Source organism: Chamaea fasciata, unplaced genomic scaffold, assembly GCF_029207755.1.
Source record: "Chamaea fasciata isolate MVZ Bird 193981 ecotype frontalis unplaced genomic scaffold, bChaFas1.0.hap1 SCAF_11, whole genome shotgun sequence".
NCBI lineage: Eukaryota > Metazoa > Chordata > Aves > Passeriformes > Sylviidae > Chamaea > Chamaea fasciata.
In genome coordinates, this window is record NW_027094096.1 from 9,996,839 (window position 1) to 10,015,754 (window position 18,916).

At 41.3% G+C, this 18,916-nt stretch overlaps 1 protein-coding gene across 5 annotated transcripts in view; it reads right to left on the reverse strand.

The window, feature by feature from the left end:
• The window catches only part of DOCK10 (dedicator of cytokinesis 10), a 140,659-nt gene that overhangs the window by 75,159 nt on the left and 46,584 nt on the right, over nt 1-18,916 (reverse strand). For all 5 annotated transcript variants that reach the window (XM_066193184.1, XM_066193183.1, XM_066193182.1 and 2 more), the window contains exons 2-3: nt 15,153-15,272; nt 7,623-7,712 (exon numbers count right to left, since the gene is read on the reverse strand). In XM_066193184.1, the coding sequence (XP_066049281.1) occupies nt 7,623-7,712; nt 15,153-15,272 (210 nt within the window). The remainder of the gene's footprint in view (nt 1-7,622; nt 7,713-15,152; nt 15,273-18,916) is intronic.

Below are 18,916 nucleotides of genomic sequence, written 5' to 3' on the forward strand. Positions count from 1 at the left end.
AATGCAGTTAAATACAACATGACATTTTGAAAGGCAACAAGATGCATGAAACACGTGCAGCTATTGCTGAGGTGCACATCTACACATCTACAAGGAAAATGACACAATGTCAGAATTTCCAGTGATTCTTCATACAGCGTGTAAATTGCAAACTGGTATTTGTACTGTATGCTGAAGACTTTACCCCAGTACTGTATTATTTTCTCCACACACTCCACCTGAAAATTTGCACCAGCCCACCTGAGATGGAAAGGAAGAAAGAGAGGGATCAAGCCTAGAACCCAACAGTAGAAGTTGCTGCCCAAGGCCATAGGGAAAAGGAGGCACATCAGGAAGGAAAAGGGTGGAGACCTACAGGAGAGAAAGCAGCAGCATGATGGAAAGGAATCGGAGGTGGGAGCAGTAAAGACAGTCTCACAGAAAGGCATGAGACACCAGGAGTCAAACAGAATGGAATAATGGATAGATCAAAGGTGTCGAAATACCAAAGGTGTCTAAAGCTGTGCAGAGAAAGTAGAAGGAAAGAGAATAAAAGGACAATTATAAACTAATATAAAAAGGTTGACTGCTTCAGTTGAGAATATTCCCTCTCTTCAATCCCAGCTTCTTCTGAAGTGCCCATGGGAGTCACTGCTTGCACAGGGGTCTCTGCCTCAGAGGGACAGAAAGGGGATTATCAGGCTGCTGAAGCAAACCTGAGATGGGCTGTCTAAATTACTCAGCACTGGCTTAACAGATCTCTTTTTTTAGATCGTGTGCAAAATATGCAGAGTATGTAGCCACAAATTATTTTAGGAAGTCATCTTCTTTGTATTCAGAGTCTTCTGTGACAGCTTTAATTGGTTCAGAGTGTGGAAAAGGTGGCAAGGAAGTGGGTGCACATTTATAGGCACTTCTCCCCATGGCAGTTCAGCACGACCAAAGGCAGTAACACATTCCATGTAGATCCAGTATTTACCTTCTCGTCTAACACAAAACCTCATTATTTTACAGGATGCAGAATAAAGTGGGACCATTAGACAATATAATCACATATTGTCCAAGAATGAAGATAATATTATAACATTATAACTGACTACGCTTGCCAGGGTCAGGTTCACAGTTATCCCTGAAAACCACTCCAGCATTGTTTGCACTTGGCCTCTGAATGTAGAGATAGTAACAAAAAACCCACTTCACACCAAACTTTATTTTATGATTCTTCATAAAACAACTTGGTCACTCTTGTCTTTGGGTTAAATGTGTGTGACAGTCACCTAGGCCAAAAGAATACTCTTACAAGAGTAACATATACTCTGTTCTACATCAGCCAATGAAAATCTCACAGAGCATTGTGAGGGTGAGCCCGGAATCTCCAATTCACACATCATTCCCCTTCTCCTTGGCAAATGCAAACCAAGTGAACCTTATACAGAAAGGACCACTTTTCCCCTGTGGTACTTTCATTACTAAGTATTTTATTTAACAGATGCAATTAAAGCCCACAGAGAACTCTCAATGCGGGCTTTTATTGCAAACATTATAGGCTGGTGTGTTCAAAAAAGCAGTTGTGAATATAGAGCAGGCCACAGTATTTTAGCTTGTAACTATAAAGGTTTATTGTGCTCCTCCAAGAAAAAGCTAATCAAAATAAAAATCAAAGGGGACAAAGCAGCACATTCAAGTATCACTCAGTAAATTCACAAAAGACAAGCCAACCCAGTGCAACAGCTACCACTGTTCTTGAACTAGCTTCTGTGGGGGAACCAGAGCTAACCTAAAAAGTAACACCAAGAAAAGGATGCAGACTTTCTCTTCAGAATATCCCAACTAAAAAAAATACTTCTGCTAACAGTACTGACTTAGAATGATTCTTTTAAAACTGGAAATTATTATCGGAAATTAAGTTTTAGCAAAGAGGAACAATATTTGCAAACCTGATTTGAGGAGCAAGTAAAACCTCCTAGAGGCAGAGAATGAAGAGGCTAGAGCTGGATACTACTGTTCCTGGCAAAGAACAGAGGCACCAATGCAGGGGCTGTTGAGCTCAAGTGAACTGTGGGGGAGGAAAAATATAGACAGAGAAATGGAAGTTTTGGGATGTGGGAGGGTTGGCACATGTTTGTATGAACTTTCTGTTGCTCTGTTAACCAGGCAGGCAGCACAGCCCATTCCCAGGGGCCCTATCAAACTAAGGTCTTTCCTTATTTTTGTTTCTCGTTTTTGGTTTTTTTTTTTCCGGATGGCCTAATTTTTCCTTACAGGGACAGACAATCCTGCAGGCTTTTTCCACGTGTAACTTCTTATCTCTGGTTCTGGTGATGACAGCATGATGGCTACCATCGTGAAAAAGGCACTTAAGAAAAACTTACCCAGCAATGGAAAGGAACCTTTTGGAGGGAAAGAAGAACAAAACAACCAACTAACAACAAAAAAAAAACAACCCCAAGAGAAACCCCAAATAAACAAAAATCCACAAAAAAACCAAACAGAAATAAACAAACAAAAAAAAAGAGGAGAAGTGAGGGAAACACATAGGAAACAATTTCCCTCCTTATATCCTCTCTAAGACAGCACTCGAGTGCTAGAATGTGGTCTTCAGAAGCAGAGATGCACATACAATACAAGTCGTTCGTGGAACAAGTGGGCTCCTTGCAGAGGAACTGCATGCACAGAGAAACTCTGCCCCTCACCCTGGCACAGTGGCTGTTCCTGAGGTGGAACAGGGCAGGGCAAGCGTATGCAGGAGCATGGAAACAGAAAGCAAAGATGTTCCAGAGCTGGATGTGGCCACAGTGCTGGAGAGGAAGCTGCAGAGGTGGCTCTGTGCTCTGCCCATGACGTGCACAGCCCTGCTCACAGAGCCTTCCCTCTCTCCTCTGACCTCGGCTGCAACAACCAAAGGAAGGAGGTGTGCAGGGATTTGGGGAGGTGCAGTGATCACGCTGGCTGGAAATCCAGCCCTCCACCCAGGCCTGCCCCAGACTCCTCACACCCACAATGAGCATGGCAGCATCACCAGTGGCCGCTGCCAACCAGGACCTGCATTTTGGGGCTCTCAAAACTGTTCCCAAAATAACAGTTCACATGTATAGTAAAGTCCAGTGACACAGGCAAGTAACAAGCCAAAAATAACATTGAAACACACTATTATTTTAAAGTATCAAACATTTTAATAAGTATTTATCTTCTGGGCTTTCTGAAAAGACTCACTGTCTTTTAACAATCTATGTCTAGCCCTGACACTACAGCTCTTTCAAGCACTGGAAAAACTTAGATTTTGAAGATGGGGAAATTCACACTGTGATAAGCAACAACAAAATTTTCTGGGTGCCATTGTCAACAGGAGTTCCCATTTTAGTCTGATTTTGAAAGAGGTAAGAACAGTGCAGGTTAGCCTGCAAATCAAAAAGCCTCCAAAATCAACACTATGGGCACACCACCACTTTCAGAAGTTATACAGGAGAGGCTGGGGCTTTTTTACATTGTGATTAATAAAACTCATGCTTCATAATTACTACAGATCCTGTAGACCCAACCCGCAAAATCTCAGATAAAAACTCCCTCAGATGAGTGGCAAGGCCTTTGCAAGTGTACTACAAGTGACAACTCCCTCTTGTGTATCTAGAAAACCTCAACAGGAAAGTTCAGAGACACCCACATTAACACTGTATTATCATAGACAAAATTAACTACATCATTCCCTGAATGAAACTGCAATATTCCTACACACTTATTTCATTTTGATTTGTTTTTCACCCACGAAAACCACTCCTGCCCCCGCACAGCTCCTACACCTCCTCGTTCATGGGGACAGCCCCTCTGCAAACATGTTTCCCTAAAGCTTATCCAAGTAGCATCTTTTTTCTTTGAAGGATCACCTGGCTTAAACTCATTTCTTAAATGAGAGTTGACAACTAATATTTACTTTCTGCATTTTTGTCCCATATGCCTAAAATTTTACTCCTATAGACACACAGACACAAACAGCATGCATTTGTGTGCCCCTGCCTGCATTCTTCGTGAAAATACTGACTTGATGCAAACTAATATGGGATTAAATACGTTGCAGTTAGGTAGTTTAAGTTCCTCAAACTAAATGAAATTTTGAATAGCAAAGGGCACTATCCCCCTATATTTCCAAAGGAAACGTGGAGAAGATCCCAAGAATTCCCATTTGATCTGCATATTCAGGATACAGACTTAGGAAAGGTGATATTAGGGATGTTTTTATTGTCTAAAAGGAAGAATTTTATTTTGTTCCTAGTGAAGTGAATGTTTCTTTTTGCCAATATTATGGACCATGAGGACAATGCTGACTGGCATAAATGCAGCAGACGTGCAGCAGATTCTGTGACGAGTGAGAAAATTCAGAATTTGGAAGGAAACAGCATAATAAAGGAAGTTAGGAATATTTAAAACAACAAACCACTGAAGACAATTTTATTCTGGCTCTAAAAGTTTATGGAAACTTCTCCTTTCTTGGAACCTCATTTAGGTCCTCAGGCTGGTCCTGCCTAAGAAAAAGTAAGGTGGAAAAATCCATAATGAAATTATCCCAATACAACTACAGGTATAGGAATAATCAATTCACAAAGTATTAACTTTTAAATATAGCTAATACTTTGGTATAAATTAATAAGGGGACTCAGATATTAAGCAATCATAAAATGTAAAATATTTATTCTCTTTGCAGGCATAAAATACTTATTAAGGGATTATTTACTCATCACCTTAATTTTATTTTCATTTAGATTTTCATTTTACAGATTCAGCAAAACACAGATGGTCAGACATCTTATTTAAAGTCAATTCTTCTGCCTCACCCATTACAATAACATTTCAATATCCCCCCAACAGGGAAAGTTTCGAGTTCCTGAGGTATCCAAAAGCATCTATTAAGAGTAAAAAGAGAAAAGCAGTATTAAGAGAATTGAATAGACAACCAGGGGCAGAAACCTTCCACTGCAGGTGGACAGCATCAAATGCCATCAATACTCAAAGTTTTCCTCAGCAACATCTGCCTCATCTTTCTCCATCTCTTGCCAGCTCTTTTGGATCTATAAACTGATCCTGCCCAGGCAATTTGAGTCCCCCTGGTGTACCTCCAAGTACTGTTTATGGTTGCTTGAGGAAGGGAAACCTGATTAAATCCCCAAGCTGCCTTTGTATGGATTTTGGTAAGAGCTGGGGGAAAAAAAAATGCATCCTTGAGGGGCTATAGCAATGAAAGGGCTAGAGATGGAGGAAAAGCTTTCCTACTGTCACCAGTGGGAAACACACAGCCAGGAAGGAACAGACAGGATGTTAATGCATTATCACAGAACAAGCCTTTACAAATGACCTTGTCTTGTAGACAAGACCATCTGAACACCACCAAGCACTCAGAAGAATGAGACAAGAGATCACGGATCTGAGGTCTTGAAACAGTTTCAATACCACATTCTCACACTGCATCATACAGAGGAAATTAGTTTCCCATCCAAGAGCAGACCTTTCTTTTGCAGCTCACAAACTTGTTCCATGTCTTTGTCTCAACTTGCTGAAGTGCTGAGATAGTGAGCAGTCAGACACAGCTGATACCAAAACGGCTTCAGCATATGGAGCTGTACATTCCCCAGAGTCTCATCAGGAATTAGCATTTTGACCCTGGGTTGCCACAAGTCCAGGTGACCAAGTCAGTCAGGTGTGCCCAAGGTGCACACCCTCAGTGTTCATGATATCATGCCATATTTGAAGAAAGACTCCTTCAGTGAGTGATGTCTTGGCTTTTCCACAGTTCCAAGACAGAAGTGAAGGCCACTAACTTCACTCCTGTACATCTATCCCAAAGTGCTGAACACCGCCCATGAAGAAAATAGGCTGCTGCTAGGGCAGTACACATCTCTGCAATTGCTGCAGGGGACTACAGTCACAGATCTTCACAGAACTCTGTGCTTAGTCTAATTCTAGACTGGAAAATATCCTCTCCATGGAGTTTAATTTATTGTGTGTGTGTGTGTGTGTGTGTGTGTGTGTGTGTATATATATATATATATATATAGCTTTTGGCTTTGTGGCAAATTGGAACATATGCATTACTACTTTAAACAGGGTCTTTACCCTGCTACTCTTCCATGCACAGGCTTAGTCCTATAGTACTGTTTTTTTTCCACTGCTTTGCTCCTCTCTCCCCCTCCCCTTGCGTCACTGGTACTGCAGAGAAAGCTAATAGATATCCTCAATATGTGCTTTACCAGGTTGCCATAAGCATCCCCTTGGTGTATTCAGCTGTAATGATTCCCAGGCACTGTGCACCGTGTTCCATTTTTAGATCCACCACGTTCTCTGTAAAGCCATGAGCGCAGTGCTGGCCTTGCAACTTGTGGAACCTTACAATAAAAAACAGACCCCAAAGTGCTGAAAGGGCAGTGAGGCTTCTGGGAAGGTAGATAACTCCACAAGCTACGTTATCCTTTAACAGTGCTGCCAGATTAACAAAGACGGCAAAGTTCAGGCAATCTGAGCTGGCAGTAAATTATTATTGCTCTTTTTAGACCTGCTGAAAAGAAATATGGCCAGCCTGTAAAATGTCACATTGTATACAATTCAACAGCTTCATTTCTGCCTAATTTTGAACTTCGTGATTTCTAATCCCTGGGTTTGTCTGTGGCTGACTTTCCCTCCAGTTTCCTCTTCCAATTATACTGCATATGAAATACTTTTTCAGACCAGAAGCAACGTGTGAAAAATCCCAATCTGTGAAAAAAAGGTCAAGAACCATCACATTAATGGGCTAATTATAAGTGCTCAGAATTAAACTCCTAGAAGCTGGCTGAAAATTTGGTTTCATAATCCTGTTTTGTTAATGCAAATGGTGAGCTATATTGCACATCTATAATGAAAGATGGGAATGTTCAGGGGGCCATCTAAAGTAAATTTCTTTGAACAGTGCAACCAACTCCTCCGAAGTCCTTCAAAATGATAAAACCAGTGACAGCACGAAATATTCCTGAGGCAGCAAGATGAGAAATCTTCTCCTACAATCTGAGTTCAGGTATGGAAACAATACAACCATAGGGTTTTTTTAAAATGTAGAGCAATTATTCACTCCTTGTGGGCCTCTACCTGTCGTGAAAGAACTTGCTGAATTTTCTATTATGGTGCAGTTAGACAGACTCTAAATACTGACAATAAATATAAACACCTACACACCCTTCACAGTGAACCAACTCCTCATATGCACAACTCCAAATGAGATTCATACCTTGTAATAACACCTACGAGTCTAAACCAGTGCCAATTGGTTATCTATTTTTGGAAAGATATCAATATTCTCAAAGCTCAAAGCACATGCAGATCACGGATCATTAGCAGTGATGTAAAAATACCAACATCAATATCAATGGACCAGTGGTGACAGGAAATGCAGCTGGAAAACAGTACAATGGCAGGCTAATTCAGTGCATTTACAATTTATCTAGATAAAAACATCTCACAATAGGCATCTGCAGACATGCTGTTAACCCTCCCCCCTCCTACTGGCCTTCAAAATTCAAACCTTATTCAAATCACCTAAAACATATTAAAAGAAAAAAGATGTTAATTATAAACATAGCAAACCTCCCCCAAACTCTTGGTTTCATTTAAAATTAGATACTCACCTCTCTAACAAATAAATTTTCTGCTTTTTGTTCTGCATCTTCAGGTACAGAAGGATACAGTGTTCTGATTTCCAGTGAAATTGTGTCTATCTGACAATAAACAAAAAAACATGCAATTTAGTCAAAGCCAAACAGAACAGCAGTTTTGTCTCAGGAAGAGGTTAAGAACCTTGTTATCATGGCTTGCATTTTTCACTTTGTCCTGCAGCCAACACACATGCATACCAGCAACTGCAACCCAGCTTCTGCCCACACACACTATTCAATACTATCAGCTAAGGCATTAATTACAAGCAAGAACAGTGTTCAAGCAGATTTCTGGGAATAAAACTGTTCCAAGCAAAGTTCATTCAGTCTCTGAGGTTTGTGATTAAAAAAAAAGTCAAGTCTTCCTTACATCCTCCCCCAGAAATACATGCCAAATCCAACAGTGATACTTGCTTCCTCCACTTCCCTTCTCCACCTCATGCCTTTTTGGCCAGGAATGTGGAGACAGAACTAAAAGCTTTGACTCTTTTGAAAGGAGAAGAGAGGAGCAGAGTCGCCCCAGGAGCTGCAAAAGGAGTGCCACAGGACAGCTCAATGGCTGGAAAGTAAGGAGAAGCAGGCAGCAGCTTCTTCACACTCCCACCTGTGAGCACAGGCAGAGGACAGGGCTGACAAGGGACTCCTGGCACTGCCTGCAGCCTCTTCCAGCCTCCGCAGCCTGCACAAATTAAGCCCTTTTTCTGAAAGCAGCTACTGGCTGAGCAATCTTGTCAGGCTCCAGAGCAGGAAACCACAGAGAGAAGTGGATCTCCTGAAGTTCTCCACAAGGAGCCAAGCTTCTCTTAGTTCCCAGCAGACCAGCAGGAGGCCAGGGCCACCAGCGGTGCTGTGTGACCCAGGGCCCCTGTGCTGGGGCTGGCCAAGGCAGCCACTTTGCAGAGGGCTCACAGGAAGAACTTTTGGGGTATTTTCAATTAACCTACAGATCTGTCCCCCTCATCTTGTCTGCCATAAGAGAAGAAAACAACCAAAATCAATACCTAGCAGCCCAGATACACTCTCAGTTACAACGGAGTAACTGTCATTCAAGACAGCAAAGGACTGAAAGCCAGACAAATCTGGCCTCCCAAACACATTTTCTCTTCCCTTACAGAAATACCCATGATTTCCAGAGGAAGGCCTGTGGCATACAACTGGTTTAGTATGAAGTATCACTATGTACTAATACCATGAAGCAGCTTGCAGTACCTGCTGCATCCCTGGCTCCATATCCTCACCCTCAGACTAAAAGGTGATGTTTTCTCTCCATAAATTGAAGCCCCCAAAACCTACACAACGAGTGCCTAGATATTATTGACTGCATTTTTCCTCAGAGTTTACACGAACCACTCTGATTTCCCCCCATCACTTTCCACATGAGTAGTTGTGAAAGAAAGGCACCTATCAATCAGGCAGAATCATGGGATTCCCCAAACTTTTGCTGTTTCATCCAGAGAGCTCAGGATACAATATGATTAAACCATGGCCCTCACAAAAAGTGATGGTGGCCTCATAGACACCAGAAAGTGAAAAAAAAAATCTCATTGTTCTGACAAACTGAGCACAGCTTCCTAAATGTGGGTTCCTGGGCTCTACCCAGCTGTGTTACCAATGCCTGCACTAAGTGATTTACACAATCTTTGAGTCTATGAGTAAAGGAGACAGAAGTATGAATTTTGAAGCCATGCTTAGTAATAGATGTCTGAATTCTTGGTTGCTTAGGGACTTCCCAGCAGTACCCACAGTCTCTGAAATGCACCTTATTCCTTCTACTTCACACATACGTGACATTTTAAACTAACATTTTTTAAGCAGTCATGACAAGACACAATTCCTGAGCACAGGGAAAGCCTGGGGTGCCCCTGCGGCCCATGATAGGGAGCTTTTCCCAGGGCTGGGCCCTGCAGCCCCAAAGCACTGTCCTCCCAGCACACACAGCACTGCTGAAGATCCACTGCTCCTCCCAGACTGAGGCAGAGTGGGAGGCCACAGAAGAGATATAATGCACCCTGTACCTCACACTGACGCTGGAATGACGGTGAATAAGCTCCAGAGAGACCTGTTCTGCTTGCCCAGCAAAACTTGCCTGCTCCACGTATTGCACAGAATCTGCAAAGTTTCCAGTGTATGTTTTTTTTTATAGGCAAGACATAGAGCAAGTCAATTTTTTTACCTAATACAACACTTCTTGTCAACTGATATGGACACACTGACTGAGAGAGCTAATATTTGTCTTAGTGGGGCCATTGTGCCTCCCTCTCCTTACTCAGCCTGTTAAAAATACTGTAGCTGAACACGACAGGTAACCCAAGCCCACTGTTCCCCCACTGTCCTTCCCAACAAGACTGCACCTGAAAGAAAGTCAAGAAACACAGCCCCGCAAACCTGAGAAATCAGGTAACACTGGCCTTCTTGCCTTTGTAGACTTTGACAAAGAATATCACAGGCTTATTTACAAAGAACTGGGATGTGGAAAATGTTGCATATTGTTATATTTAAACTTGTGTTAAAAACTCAAAGCACTTCCCTTCTGAGAATTGGTTATGTTTAACCACTTAGCTGCAAAAGCTTGGCCACAAAGGCTCTTCCTGTTCATAGTTGATTCTTTCCAAAGTTGAATGCTCTTAAAGGCTGATCAGGCATGGCAGTGTTCACCAAAACTCCTTTATTCAGATAAGAACTAAATTTCAACAATATATGTTTCTGAAACAGTCATCCAAAAAATTAGAGATTTTATTTAGAGAATTCAGTATTTCTAAATGTGCTGTGAATTCAGCCTAATTTTCTAATGTTTAGGCAATCATGGCAATTGTTTGTTCAAGCCAGAGACCAATTACCCTCTCATCTGTGCATGCAAACTGTGGTAATCAAATAATGCAGGTATCGGCCTAAAGCATTCAAGTCTATAATTCTTCAGAATTATTTTTAATTTATTTTATGTAAATATCCTATATCTAACCATGATTTCTGGCACTGCCAGGCTGTCTCATTTGCATAAGCTGTTGGCCCCAGGTGTTGGATGAGTTATAAGGTACAATTTCACTAAGCACCTTCTCTTGCCACATTCACCTTCTACAGTGAAACAGAAGTTAATACTGCTCCTTCTCAAGCACGGATTAGGAATAATGTTTTCAGGCAGTCACTACTTCCCAGTGACACGGTGAATTTAGCATTTGAAAATGGAGTTCAAACTCCATTAGCCATTACAAACATTTTCAGTCTGAATCTATTCCGAAGAGCTTTTAGTCCGAGAGCACTTTAGCAGTGGTTGAATCTTTAGAGGGACGCATTGACAACAATGATATTTACTTCCTGCAAAGGCTGCCCTTCGGAGAGGCCTAACCACACACGGGCTCACATGTTCCTCCCTGCTAACACTGAAGTTCGGGCTCTCTAAAGAAAAGCTGCTCAGCCCCACTTCCATCCAAGTAAACAGATTTACGTAACGTTACCAAAACACGCAATGACATAGTCCATCGAAATAAAAAAGAAGGCCAAGATGCAGCTGTGCTGTACCAATACCACGGTGCAGAGGCTGCGCTGGTACAGGGCTCCCTGACAGGCTGCAGTCCCAGCACAGACCTCACCACCTGTGCAGGGGCAAAGAGAAAGGAAAGCAGGAACAGAGCACATCTAAAGGACAGATTTTGCCTCCTCACTCCCTGAATCACAGTCAGTGAGTGGCTATGCTTTGCCCATAGCTTGCTTTGCTGACTGTATTAGCTCTCTCCTACTTAAACAGTTGGAGTGCTTCCCTGGGAGTCCAGATACCTCTCACTGTCCTGCTCCTGCCAGCCCATGCAAACTTGCATGTCAAGGACACCCATAAGCCCATTAATCATGACAGTAATGGACTCAATTTCTGCTCCTCTAGGAATGAGCAGATACTCACATGGAAAGTGGGAGCTAAATCATGTGCTGTTTGAAATAACTCATGATTTCACCACTAACTCTGCTGATCTTAGAAATAACAGTCAGGTTTCCAGGGGTTTTTCCAAGGAGGCTCCAAGGCCTGCACTTCCAGCTGCCCCTATGGCACAAACGTTTCATGTTAAGAGTCCTTGATGACTCTTGCTGCCTCCTCTTAGAGATGCATCTGATTCTGTTATGAACTTCTGTCTCCAAATGAACAACTTTTGTCCCTGCACAGCATCTAGAAAGCAGAGGTTTCACAACTTGAAAAATAGGGAGATTTTGGCTTTTGCTCAGAGCCAAAAAAAAGAAGCCTGGAAACAATCATGCCTGCAGTGATGGCAAGTACAGCAATTTCACAACTCAGCCCCTCTTCTTCTAAGGCCTCTGTGATGCTTGGAGAGAACAGGGCTCCCAGGTGGGCTTTCAGAAGCCCAAAGAGTCAGGAGCACAGCAGACTGAACTTCAATAGCTTTTGCATTATGCAGGCAAGTTTTGCCGTCTTACACTTGTCCTAAATTTAGGCAATGAATTATTGTTTCTATTGCAGGTTGAAAATCAGGCATTCAGCCATATTTATACAAGTAGTTTAAAAAAGTTTGAGTTCCGCTTTTCAAACAGATTTAGGAAAGTCATACGTGAGAAGGAGGAACAAATTTTCACAGCCCAAAGAGTTTAACATGCTTTTATACTATACAAATTTAAGTGACTATTAAATATTTTCATCTACTTTTTTAAAACAATTAACTTATATTTTCAAACATACCATTGACATATTTAGTAACTAAACCTCCACACAAGAAAAGCTATTAGCAAAGGAGTGCTGAGCCTGTTGCCGCTAAGGAAGAGCAGCAGTGATTTTAAGCAAGACTTCAGATCCTGGAGATTTGAAGAGAGACAGCTGTGTGTTTGGTAAATTTCCAAAGGATGGAAGAAAAGATAAAAAAATACCTATGAAAGGATACAGCAAATATTTTGTTTGGATCTATGACAGTGCTTAGGAGCAGAAGTACAGATGTATGACAACAAATACAGGTAACACTAAGATGTCAAAAGTTAAAGGTGGGAGTGAGACCAACTGGAAGGAAGGTGTAACACTTCCTTCATGGCTTCCTTTCTGGCAAACACACAGCAGAAAAGTGAGAAATAGGAATCCCAGACAGCAGCAGTTCCAGTTGACAAGGAGAGTGTGGCCAGGTTTGGGGAACAGAAGGAAGGTGAAGGAAGCACAGAAACCCAATGATGGGGATGCAAAACTACCAGGATCATCACCAAGCTTTTTATAAGTACAACAGGAAGCCCATCAACTCCCTCCTACTATCACCAAGAAGTACAGTGTAAGCTCTGTACTGATGAATGGCTGCAGAAATTTCCACTGGCCATTATTTCACAGCACAGCAAGAGAAGGGAAATTTGTTCACGGGACCCAGGAATAGGTGAAAAATGAAGCTGAGCTGACACGCTTTTTCTTAAATGGAAAATGGACTTTAGGCAGGCAAACGAGTTATAAGGAAGGAATTGCTAGGAACACAAGAAGTGGAACTGATGTGAACCTTTTTTTTTTTTTTTTTTTAAAGGCATTATTAAACATGGTTACAAAAGAAGTGAAATATATTTTCCCCCACTGGAATAAAACCAGAGAAGGCATCCATAATGTATACATCTTGTACTCTTCTGTGGAGATGCAGGGAATGAAGGAATATGGTCAAATTGATATAAAGAATTCTCTGGTGTTCCACAGACTTCACATAAGATGATGGAAACGACCAATGGAAGTCTTGTGAGAACAACAGCATTCTCTGTGAATGCAAGTCAAAAAGAGAAACAAATCTGAAATTGAAAAACAGCTACAATAATTCACCCAAAACTGACACATGTGGTGAACACGAGAGATCCAAAAATAGGAAATCATTATTAAAGGCAGGATTTTCTCCTATGTTCACTACTTCAGCCAACTCTTTTGGTTGGAGTTTCACTCTGAAGAGACTTTTGCTCATAGGATGTGCTGAGCCACGGGCCCAAACTGGGGCTGTATCAACACTGATACACTAAGTCTACAGCAACTGTAATCCAAAGTCTGCAGCATGTGTAATCATTAGGAGTTAAACAGAGCTGGCCACCATTTCCTTGGGCATTATCACATTAAATCCCAGACCCAGCCTGGGCACCTCCTAATTCAGTCAGATGTGGATCTTTCTACTCAAATGGCTGACCCAGACTTTTGTGCTCAGGTAGTATTTCATGAGGAGGGAGCAGCAATGTAAATAGATACTCTACAACTGGAAAACTTGCCTGGTGCAAAAGCCCTGCAGTCCTGTCTGGTGACATAGGCTCTTGCCATTGATCCTGACTTCAATAGGAGAAAACAAAGACGAGAGAGGTTTATTGCAAGGATATGGACCCTGCCTACCATGGCCTTTGCTCTCCTGTGAGTACAGACCACTTCTACCATGCAACTACCTCTCTCATGTGTCTTGATCTATTTTTCTTATTATTTTTTTGAATTTAAATAGATTATGCCAAATAGTTGCAAAGCATAACACAGAGGAAACAAAATAGAACTAGCTACTAAAGTCCAGGCAACAACTGCTAGAAGTAAAATGAAAATAAGGATATGAAAATATGCTTGACAGACAGAGGTCTTCAGCAGTAGGAGAAGATCCTTCTTTCACTGAAAAGATTTGCTCCATGGACTTGAGCTCAGTTACTCTAAATCAAAGGGCTCAAGGCCCTTGTGACAGTATGTCTAGGCAGCTTTGTAATGCTAAGTTTCAATTTCATAAATCGACAAATGTGCAAAATGGATAAAGGAATTAACAATAATGAGGAAATCTATTCTATTTAGCTTCTCTCAATCCCATGAGCACATTAACTCAGTTAATGCCACCAAGGAAATAGAGCCATTTAGTAAAACAAAGCAGTCGATTAGATTAAGCTGCCCTCCTAGGACAGTAGCAGTGCCATGAGCTGATGGGAAGGGCCCTCACAGAGCAAGCACAATTGGTCACAAATTGAAATATCTTTCCATTAGAGAATGCCTATTCATCAAAACCTAAATGTTATACAAAGATGGGGTGAATTTGCAGAAGTTGCTGTTTAATGCAGGCAATCTGCCCATGCACTTGCCTGGCAAAACAACTCCCCAGCCAGTGTTCCACTATGAGAGCTCTCCTCAGTACCAGAGACTATCTAGTGCCCAAATACATCAAACAGAACAGGATCAGAAGTCACAGATTAAATCAGACTATAACAGTAGGGAGAGATTCTAGGACTGGCCAAACTAACACTGTGCTGCAAACAGACATTATAGAATAACATGTTCAGTGAGTTCCTGAAATGTATCTGGGAACAACCAGGGTTTCAAGCTTTATCTAATCCTGAGCAGTAAAGTCATGAATATATAAATGTCAGAAGAAAAAAACCCAAAAGCCAAGTGAATTTGGTGGGAGGGAGGTATGGCATTATGCATGAGTTAAGAAAATCTTAGAGAGCCCTTTGACAACTTCTGGCTCTCCCTCTAGCAGTGGAGATTAAATCAATGAACAGAACAAACACAAGCAAAGGAATAACACATATTTGCCTTGTACTTACTGAAAAGTCATCATCAGGGAATAATATCAGATCCTTAAATGGGCTGTCCCCAATATTTTTTTCGATCTCTGTAATAACAGCTTCATAATCCAAAGGCTCGAAGAATTTGGGTTTTTCTTGCTGTGGAAAGAAAGAAAAGATCAGGTATCTCTCTACACACAAATTTGCTTTCCTCCCCCTTCATAAACTGAGATCTGTGGCATTTTTGATTTTGTACACCAAAGCATGAATAACTTCTCCTTTCATTCCATTCTGCTCAGCTTGTTGCATCTGAGCTCATGCATGAGAGTGAAGTGAGGAAGTTGGGCCACTTGTAACAGCCACTCTCCACCTCAAAACTCCAAAGCAATTTGTCAGCTCATTACAGAGACTGAAACCACCATATCAATTTATCTGTAAGTCTCAGGAATTCTCTTTCTCCACAAACACATCAAGAAAATTGATGGACACAGTTTGAACTGAACATAGATAGGACTTTGAGCTAGTATGTTTCAGAATAAGAAACCTACTTATTTCTTCACTGTCTTACACAATTCATCTTTTGAAGTGCTGGCAGCTTGTGAAAGCCACCATATTGTTTTATTTGGTAATAATCCAAGGTTATTCTCCCGAGATAAACTATCTGGCATCCACCTCCATGGCTTCTCTTGTCAGAAAGCAGGACTAGTGTCATCACAGCAGTACTACTATTGCCCAAAACAGCAGTGAAGTAAGAAACCACCACAGGAAAAACTAAAGTCACATTGTCTTGAAATACAACCCAAAAATAGAAAAAGAGAAGCCTGCCTGACATGCTAGAATACATTAAACAAATGAAGAGTCATGTACTAGAGTGAGAACATTTGCTCAATTCAAAGATGTAAGCATCAGGGAGAGTGAATGAGAAAGGGCAAGAGAACTGCCAGAAGGGATGGAAGAGAAAGTAATGAGACAGATAAAGGACACTAGGGAAAGCAAATGCAGAAACATTTACTCTCTTATTCTGATTCAAAAGTGGACATTAGACAAGTAGTATTTTATCCATTGTTCTTTCATTGGGGTATACAGAATTATAAAAAACTTCCCTCTGTCTTCCCTAAATCAAAACCAAGGAGTATTGAAAAAGAAAGCTTTGACATCTCCATAAAACAAATTTCTCCAATGAGATTGTCCATCATATATGTTCCTATCTCATTCACGTATGGTCCATTATTATATAATGATTCAAATGTGATAGTCCATCTCCCTTTTGACTTTGCCCTAGAAAGTTCTTGTTTATTCAGTAATCACAGTCATCTCAAGATTTCTTATGAACATCTTTTCCCTTCTATATTGAGCCCAAGACTTCCCTTGGCATCAAATGCATCTATGAAGAGTTTAAGTAAGTATCAGTAACGCAGCTACACAGATTAAAGCACAGGAATACACATGTTCTTATGAAGTTATTCAATTGCTGAACAAGAATCAAAATAACTCTGGACTGCTGCAGGTCATCTACTCCAACTCCCTGCTTAAAGCATCAAAGCTCCACCAAAGTCTGGCAAGGCAATAAAAAAGTTAGAACTGCTCCTTCAGCAGTTCAGTCTATTACCTCTCTTCTCAATCTATTAACTCTCACACTCCCATTTGCACACTTCAGAGTAATAAACTTCTAAAAAATCATTACTATTTAGCATTCACAGGTCTTAAGCTCTATCTACTGATGCTGAGAAGTTAAAGAATTGTAAAAGACAGGCATGAATAACACATAACAGCAACAAACTGAAGAAAACCACTTTAGTGTTTGACTTAGATTCTGTGACAGGACTGGATTCTGGTTTTGTGGTGTCCAGTTAAGACAAGGAGCCCTGCTAGGACATAAGACTTCATATGAACCCAGCCACATAACCTTCAGCTGTCCCAAGGCAGTACTTAGCCCTGGCGTGCCCCAGTTGACACACAATGGTCCAGTCCTGCTCAAGGAGCTCTTGGGCTGAGTATCAGCCATATCCCTCAGTGAGGTCTCTCTGTCTTTTGCTGACAGCAGTTCCCCACAGGAACTTAACGGGGTCACTTGGCCACATCACCATACACAGCTTGCTCTCATTCCCTTCCAAACTGTGTTAAGCCACTGCAGTATCTTTTTGACAGGAGTTTCAGACTGTCTGCCACTAAATCTGTCATTGCATCTATTTATTAAATATTACTTTATAAACATACGTTTCAAGGATTTAAATCCATGAAGAGAAAACATGAGTGCACACTGAGTGTCCCATCTATGCTGTACCACTGATTCTGGTAATGATACCTAGGCCTGAACAACGTTCACCCAGTTCAAGTTCAGCAGAAGGCAAACTTGTAGTAGTTCACCTGTTATCTTCAGTAGGAAACCTTACAGCAACATTTCCCAGAAAACTCAAAAAAAAAAAAAAAAAAAAAAAAAAAAAAAAAAAAAAAAGTGAAAGAAATACACGCACTGATATTTATAAGGTACCAGTGCTTCACACAGGCATTTTTCCTGTGTAGTGGTTTCACTAAAACATGAACATTTTCTGCAGAAAATCTGTGACATTGACTACACTGATAATCCTCCCTTCCCTAAGCTCATGCTGGCAGGCTAATGATTCTGCCACAGTCTCAACTCTTACTAAGACAGATATGCCACTGAAATCATAAAATGTCTGCTCTCCAAAATAAAACATGTGTCAACACAATCTTAGTCTTGGTCAGATGCTCCTTGGAAACATTGTGAATGTCAGTTATCAAAATCTCCTAAAAAAACATTAAGCGAAGAAATGACATAAGTAGTCACCTTCCTATTGAAGCTGTAGACTAGGGAAGAGCTGGGAAACCCCAGAAATCTTGGAACTTCTCTGGAAATATGGGGAAATCCCACAAAAATGTGTAGCATTTGCAGGTTTTCTATGCCTGTGGAAACTGCCCTTTTTGCTGGGGCTGGCAGAAGAAAGAGGTATCCCTTCTTCCCCCTGGAAATCCCAGTAAGGTTGGGGCATACACAGCTACATCCCCTTCAAAATTAATATTCTGCAGACACTGAGGTGCAAGTGGAGGCAGGGTAAGCTGTGTCACATTGCCCTCTCTTTGCTCTTCAGAAACTGGCAATGCTCAGAAAGCCACTGGTGAAAGCTGCTCAAACACTCCAGGGGAAAACTTCTCCTTGGCAGCTGCAAGGTCATTTACATGAGACAAAAATACAATTCGAGAAAACCCTGAAGCAGAGGAACACAGAAAGCGTATGAACATCACAGTTCCCACAGCACTAATTCTCCTGCTCTCAGTGCTGCAAAGGGCATGATCTGATGGAAGCATTTTAACAGATGTTAACAGAGAAGCATTTGGAGAAACATTACACATCTGAACTAAATACAAGTAGATATGACATTATCAAACCTACTGCAAAACTTTTCAGTGAAGCACTTCAATATTTATGGTGATGTTTTTCTACTGATGCAATAAAAATTACATTCTTCCTTCCACGTCAGCACAGCAAAATCCTGTGTAAAATGCAATACTGTATTATGCCAGCTCCCATAAATCAGAGAAGCAAGTAATAGCCCATCCTTGTCAATACACTGGCTGCAGAGATAATGTAGTCCATTCCCTGCCAGCATCAAGCATGATAGTATAATAAACGTGATGCCTCTCTTCATCAATTCTGCATGTTCTTACAGACCATAAGACTGCTCTGTGGACACTGACTCCAGCCTTTGCAGAGCCAGTGCTTTGGACTTGGCAAAGCTCAGCAGTGCAATGCTCGTGTTGCAGTTGTGATGGGAAGTGGCAGC